We start from the raw sequence: 7,334 nt of genomic DNA on the forward strand, positions 1-7,334 counted from the left end.
AAAATCCCTTGTAATTTACAGCTCCTTGGAAGCCTCATCTTGCAGTCTAACTACTAATTTTTTGAACTTTTTTTTTTTTCTTTCAAAACGGGTTATCTCAAGTTCTCCTCTTTGAGTAGGACAGTACAGGAAGGGAAAGAGAAGAGCCATCTTCTGAAGTCTAGTCAATGTCTCCTCACACACTGCCACTGAAACACCTCTAGCAGAGTCTGAAGAGAACCACATGCAATGGGTTCAAAGTTCACTATTACCAGCCTCTGGCTGGCAAAAATAAAGGGAGTATTTCAACACGGAGGCAGGTTATCTCTTTTCTCACACCACAGGGAGCCGAACATACCATCTCTATCTACAGCTGTCCAAATAAAAACAACCTACATTTGCAAAGAGATCCTGTTAAAGTTTTGGGCCTTGTAACTTCCTGATTTCTTTTAAAAATAAGATGAATTAATAAAAAGCAGGTAGGTCCTCAAACCATTATTTTTGCACCCCATTTAAAAATGGTTTAGTTTTATAATTCTATATGTGAAGTGGGCTGGTACAGTAATGTGACTAGTGTGGATGTACAACACTAGTGTGAATTCAGAGATTCGCAGTCTGGAATCACAGAATCATCTAGGTTGGAAAAGACCTTCAAGTTCATGAACTCCAACCATCAACCTGACCTACTGAGTCCCATCACTAAATCACGTCATTTAATCAACTCTGAACCACGTTCCAAATTACACTTGCTTCCTGTCCATTTCCTTCAATTTTTTAAGTGGATGTCAATTTCTGCTTGAGAACTGCATGAAGCAGCTCCAGACGACCCCAGTGAGAGTGCTCCTGCCTGTGCAACACTAGCAACAAACAGGCCCTAAAACGTTAGGGTCAACATTTTTTTTAAAAACAGCCATTCCCAGCAATCTGTGTGCATATTTATATTTTATCACACGTTCATACTTCCAAGAAAAACAAACCTAGTTAATTAATTCAAAAGAGACTTGGAATTTGATAAGTCATTACCCCTGTTCTCAAGATTAAATTCCTGAGACAAGCCTCAACGGAAGATGAGCTCATGATTGCTGAGACAGAGGACCAACCCTCAAACATTAAGCAGCATTTTCTGCTGAGAAGCTGGCCTATGTGCAAAATCAAAATCACCCGGTGAAGAGCATTTGCAAACACTTTTAGTCTAAAGAAAAAACAAACAAACAAACAACAACTCACCAAGAATACTGCAGACTCCAGCATCTATTCAGGTTTCTTATCTTAGAGCCTGCTAAGTCCCCGCAAATTCAAATCCTTTGCTAAAAATAAAAATTCATAGCACAGATCTTGTTCAAAAATCCAAATAAAACAGATATGTTGAATTTGGTGACCATTCAAGTACTTAAAACTTTACGGACCTTTCTATTCTGGTTGAGGGGAAAAAAAATCTAAAAGGTGCTCTCATGTTACATGCATTTTAGCTGACACTTGGAAAAAGCATGCATTAAGGGCAGCGACAGATACTATTCCTATCATGAAACAAGAATTCATGTTTGTAAGCATAATTCTGCTACAGATGTCTACAGTCAAATATATATAGAACCTCTGCATACAAATTACAGAAAAAGATGGACACAAATCAGCGCAGTGTTGTTAGGCATTTTGCTCCACCACACAAGCTACTTACTGCCCTATCAAATCTGAGAAACAATACATTGCAGCTGCATTAAAAACCACAAAAACATTAATTTCAAGCTAAACATCGGCATTCTACTTCCACTTTTCTACAGTTAATATCTAAGTATCTTATGTAATCCGCTGCAGTCAGAAACAAAAAAGGTTCTCCTGTATTTGTCACACTCTGATGCAGGCACCCTGCCTATCATCAGCCACCATAAAACTTACCCAATATCCACAATCTCTCAAGGCTTTTAAGACTGTCTACTTTATTCTGCTGAACAGAGGAAAAAAGCATCATTTCACCCTAGACCAGAACATTTTCACCATTTTGCCTCCATATTTATCTTGATTGTAGATTACCAAACCAGCTAACATAGCCAAGGCTGGTCAGATTTTTTTTAAATCACACTGCATAAGAGTCTAGAGCTGCTGATTTCCTGCTATAGGAAGTAACAGCTCTGGCAAAAGAATCCCCAAAGCAAAATGTTTAGTGTTCCAATGTGCAAGCTCTAACAGCCTTTGTTCTTCCCTTTGCTATATTCATTACTGCTTTCTTCTCTCTCCCCCTCTCCCTCTCTCTGAATCCTCCAGCTTTCACTGTAAGATGCAAACGCCAGCTCAAACCTAAGTACACATTTATTTTTTAGATTAAAAATAAATAAATAAATAAATAATCCTATCCATTATCCATTGCTTTGAGTTAAAAGTAGTCATCCCTCAGGAGCTGATGCACTGCCCATCCGGTTTCCCATTCTTATTTCATTACTGCACAATATTATAATTCATGCAACTAATAATCCACTGGAGCTCCATCAGATCTCTAAAATACATCTTTCCACTTGGCTGCTGCAAAATTCTCCCTGGGTTACAACAGTTTAAGAAACACCATGCTTACAATCTATTTTTTATGTTTTTTTTTTTTTTTTTCTATGTCAGATATATTAAGTACATGTTTAACACCGAAGACCTCGATTCAGAAATAAACATCAGGTTACTCACATATGGCCACACAAGCAACCTTTAAATAATTAGACGGCAAAATCTGAATGTGCAATGCTGCAAAGCAGCACAGAACGGTTCACTGCCATGTGGTCCACAATTTATGATTGTCACTCAGAGGCCTATGCTTTATCACTACATTGTGAAAAACGTCTAGCTGGATATAAGATATTCAAATGAAAATACTGTATTTAGCTAAGGTATCGGTAAGACTTTACAAACAATAGCTTTAATCCTATTAAACCTGGAGGTTAATAGTATTTCTTTACTAACACTTAAACCATTGTCTCTTTTACTAATGTGCCAAGTGTGCAATCAGGAGCCAGATTTACTTTTCATATACATGTACCTTTGTACTATTGTTATATTCATACCCACAACACCGCATCTCACCTTGTGAACCTTGACCTTTGAAAGAATTTTTTAGCCAATGCTCAGTTACTGCCACAGATGCATTACCTCTGCAAATATGAAAGGGTTAAAGGCAGCCCCAATCAATAGGCCTACAAGGAGAAAAAAAAAAGGGAGAAACGAGTATGCCTTACAGCATCTTTGCAATGCTTTTATGCACAATTCTACAACAATATCGTTTCCTTTTGGCCTTTCAGAAAGGCACGGACCCCCCCCCAACGTCTCCTAAAGAAGAAAACCACAAGACAGCACCCTGTAAATAAAACAGCATGCAAAGCAGCATTCTTCAGTCACAAGCACAACTACAATTACAAATCATTCAATCAATTTTATTTAGTTTAGTTTTAAAATAGACTGCATAACCAGTGTCCCACCCTTGCAAAGCAAAAATATTTTAATAAGGGTCATAAATCTCAGCTCTTGCCCATTCCTTAAGCATAAAAAGGCACGAAAAGCCAAAGTAATCTCAGTTACTGCAAATATGTACATTTATATACAGAATCCTTTATGACTACATTAGCCACATACCAGTGCTGTGTGTCTAAAGTGTGCATTCACATACTGTTTTGGGATGGTATCTTTCTGCAAGCTCCTCTGCTTTTGGCTGCCATGAAGGGAGGAAGCTATCCCACTGTAGCAGCTCAGTGACTGCATTGTGTTCAGGAGCTGATCTGCCTCAAACCAGTTCCAGCCGGTTCTGGTCACCCTACATAAAAAGCTATGGCAACCCTCGCTGAGTTGCCAACAAGTCCCTGGAATTGCAGGGGCTCTGCTTTCTGTGGCGGTGGGGCCGACAGCAGCCGGTCCCCCTGCTCCCGCCGTGCCCGAGCCCGTGCCCGGCCGGCCCGCGCAGCCCCTTGCTCCCCAGTGCCGCCCCACGCGCCCCTTCCTCTCCTCCCCCACTTACCTCCCACAACCTGGCTGAAAGCTGTGAGTGTGTGCGTGCCTGTCTGTAGCTAACAAAGAGACCGCAATAAAAATCCTCACAGGATCTCTCTTGCAGCACCAGGCAGGCTCGGCCACAGCACTGGGAGACGGGCTGCTAACCAAGGGCTGCTCCCCCTCCCCGCTCCCCACGGCACACGGGTGGCCGCAGCTCGGCGGCACAGCTGCCCCCTCATGCCCAGGGCTGATGGGGGTCTGCGCCCACCCGCCCCACTGCTCGCTGCATCTGGGGCCGCTCGAGTGGCATTCTCCCTGCTCCGTGCTGCATTAACTACAAAGATTACCCACACGCGCACCTCCCTCCCCTCAAGAAATCCATTTCCGCAGCAGCGAGATGCCTGCAAAACAGTTCCTTTGCCCCCTCCGAGCAGCACCGAGTTGGCTGCTCAGCCGATTTTTTTTCCTTTGCTCTTCAGCTTCTCCTTGAGGCACCGAAACGAAGGCTGCGGACCCACGCCCCAGCACCCCCCGGCTCCCACAGCCGCAGCCGTGGGAGGCCGGGGCCCACCCCGCAAAGATGGCTGCTGGCCGCAGCCCTGCGCTGCGTCCCACGGCTGCACTGGGCCCACGCCTCGCCGTGGCACGGCTCCCCACGCTGCCAGCCCCCTTCCAGAGGAGGGCCCTGCGCCTGCCTTGGCCCGGCGCAGCGCTGCTCGTGGCCCGTGCCCCCCGCTTGCTCTGCCACCCGGGGCCTTTCCTCCTGCGAGGCTGACAGCTGCCCCAGGCCCAGGCATTGTTCGCCCCGCTCCTGTTTGGCTACTCACCCTCGCACTGGCACAACCCGTAACTACCTCCTGCTACGTGCCAAGCCCCATCCTCGCCGGGATGTGCCGCGGGATGGCTCTTCGGCGAGGCTTTTTCCTCCAAGGAGCTGCCACGCCAGGCTACAGCACCTAGCCCCTGCCTCTCTCCAGGCTGCACCTGCAACTGTTAGCAGAGGCCCCGGGCACAACCCGCACCCCCCTTCCCCTGCGGAGAGCGCCGAGAGCCGGCACCTTCCCCGCATCCCTCACCCCACCCCACCCCGGGGACCGCTGCCCTGTTCTGCCGCCGCCTCGGCCCCTCCGCTCCGCACAGGCGGCCCCAGGCGGCCCTCCCTCGGCCCCGCAGCCCGGGCGGGCTGCCCCCGCCTCTGCGGCCTCCGCGGCCGCCGCGGCCCCGGGCACCTCGCACACGGCCCGCGGCCCCCTCCCCTCCCATCCCCTCCCCGCGCCGCCGCCCCCCGCCCCTCGCCGGGCCCGCCGGCTGCACCGACCGACCCCGCGGCGGGGCAGCCCGGGGAGGGGAGGCCGCGGCCCCTCGGGCGGCCGGGCGGGGACGGCGACGGCGACGGGGACGGGGACGGGGACGGCGGGGGGGGGCGAGGCGCCGGCGGGGCGGCCGCCGGGACAGACGAAGCCGCCGCTCGGGTGGCCGCGGGGCTCCGGCCGCCGCCGTCCTGGCGGCGCCCCGGCGGGGCAGGGCCGGGCCGGGCCGGGCCGGGCCGCGCCGAGCCGAGCCGAGCCGGGCAGGCCCCGCGGGCCGCTCCCCGCAGCCTGCCCGCGGCGCGGCGGGGCCTGCGCGCAGGCGGTGCGGGAGCCGGGCCGGGAGGAGGCGACCCCCCCGCATGCAAACTCCGCACCCCATGCAAACACACCTGCTGCGGCCCGCGGCTGCCCCGGCCGGGGGGGCCTCAGGCGGGCATGGCTAGGGTCCGCGCCGCCCCGGCCGCCTGCGGAGGGGCCTGGCCGGGAGACGGCGGAGCATAATGGCAGAGAGGCTCTGCGGGACTGCGGGAAGGCGGGGGTGGGGGTGCCTCGGCTCGCACAGATGGGGGAGACGCTCCCGTGTGATTCCTGTGCTACGGCTCCCTGGAGCGTGCCGGGGGCGGGGAGGGCTGCCGCGGCCCCCGGCGCTCCGCGGGCAGGCTCCGGGCCGGGGCCGGGGCCGGGGCCGGGGCCGGGGCCGAGGCCGGGCGGGAGGCGCGGGGCAGGTCGCGGCCTCCCGCCGCCGGCACGCGCCGAGGCGAGGCGGTCACGGAGCCCGCCCCGGGCGGCGACGGCGACGGCGACGGGGCCGGGGCCGAGCCCTCCCCGCGCTAAGGCCGCGGCCGGGACGGGGCAGGCCCGGGCCCCGCCGTGCCCGCGGGCGGCTCCGGGCGCGCCCGCACCGCCGCAGCCGCCGGCCTGGAGCCGCGGAGTTGGACCGGGCCGGGCCGGGCCGGGCCGCGGCGCCCTCAGCGGCTGCCAACGGGGCTGCGCTGCCCCCGCGTCCCCCGCCTGCGGCTGGCGCGCGGCCCGGGGCGAAGGAGCGGCGCGGCCCGGCCCGGCCGCTCGGGCCTCGTGCCCGCGGGGCTGCGGAGCGCGCCCTGCCCGGCCGCACGCCGCGGGCGCCCCTCGCACGCCGGCCCCGTGCCCGGCGGAGCGCGCGGCACCTGCGGGCCCCCCGCCTGCTGGCGCCGGGGAGCCATTGGTGCGCGCTGCTGCAGGGAGCGGAGCGCAGCCCGCGGCTCTCCCGTGGCGCAGCTGCTGCGTCTCACGGTAACCAAGATTAACACGAGTTTTCGCAGCCCCTCCTGAAGACGGCCTGCGCTTTTCGGCTGCCATCTCTGTGACAAGCTGCTTTTCGTTTGCTGCAAGGCAGCCTGACGTCACTCCATTGTTGCAATTTTTAATTTAAATGAAATTTTCGTCGAAATGAAATTTCCCCTCTTTCTGTCGTTTTCACAAGTGCGCAGCACGATTCCTGGAATTTAAAGTGTCCCGTGTGAATCCCTTTGTTGGGTGATAGCAATGGCTGTAAGTGCAGGGAATCAGCAACACCCATATCCAGTTTATGATATAAATTGACTTTTCATAGAGTATATGAATAACAACATATCCTATTTGAAACAATGGTGTTGTATTAAGACCTCTTATAAGGCCGTTGGTAACGCAGCAAGTCACCAAGAGCTACCGCACTGTTCCTAAAGCAGCCTCTCATGGGCAGATGCCCTGCCAGAAGCTCTGTGTGCAGGCATTGTTGGCCGGGCCGCTCGCGCCCCAGCAGGTGGGACTTCATCACATACCAGTTCTAACTTGTTTTCAGTCTTAACCAAATCCCAGCAAACTGCTACATTACCAGCTGTGGCAATTGGCGAGTCCAACAAGTTTGTAGGATTTGAATATCATAAATTGATAAATTATATTAAAAATAAATAGATTTGTGTTCTGCACTAGTTATAATGTTCAGGAAGGGCCACAAAATTCAGCTCGCACAAGCCTAGGGCTCATTCTGCAAGTGACGTGTAGAACCAGGCTGTAATACTTCTAACATTTTTTCCCCCTGATTAACCAATAAACTGATAAAGAGGT

The 7,334-nt window shown here is 53.3% G+C and overlaps 1 protein-coding gene across 11 annotated transcripts in view; it reads right to left on the reverse strand.

Moving 5' to 3' along the window:
- LOC311426536 (zinc finger protein 532) overlaps positions 1-6,972 on the reverse strand; it is a 47,091-nt gene extending 40,119 nt beyond the window's left edge. The window contains exons 1-2 of one of the 11 annotated variants that reach the window (XM_084502959.1): positions 5,639-5,768; positions 3,040-3,149 (exon numbers count right to left, since the gene is read on the reverse strand). Coding sequence is in view for 2 of the 11 variants with exons in the window: in XM_084502955.1 (XP_084359081.1) it covers positions 5,639-6,587 (949 nt within the window). In the remaining 9 variants the exon portion in view is untranslated. Of the gene's footprint in view, positions 1-1,206; positions 1,230-3,039; positions 3,150-3,585; positions 3,894-3,964; positions 4,203-4,298; positions 4,741-4,766; positions 4,987-5,638 lie in introns of those variants that run through there. The other 10 variants (XM_084502956.1, XM_084502960.1, XM_084502958.1 and 7 more) reach the window with 10 other exon arrangements.
- Positions 6,973-7,334: the final 362 nt, after the last annotated feature.

This window comes from Aythya ferina (assembly GCF_964211825.1).
Source record: "Aythya ferina genome assembly, chromosome: W".
NCBI lineage: Eukaryota > Metazoa > Chordata > Aves > Anseriformes > Anatidae > Aythya > Aythya ferina.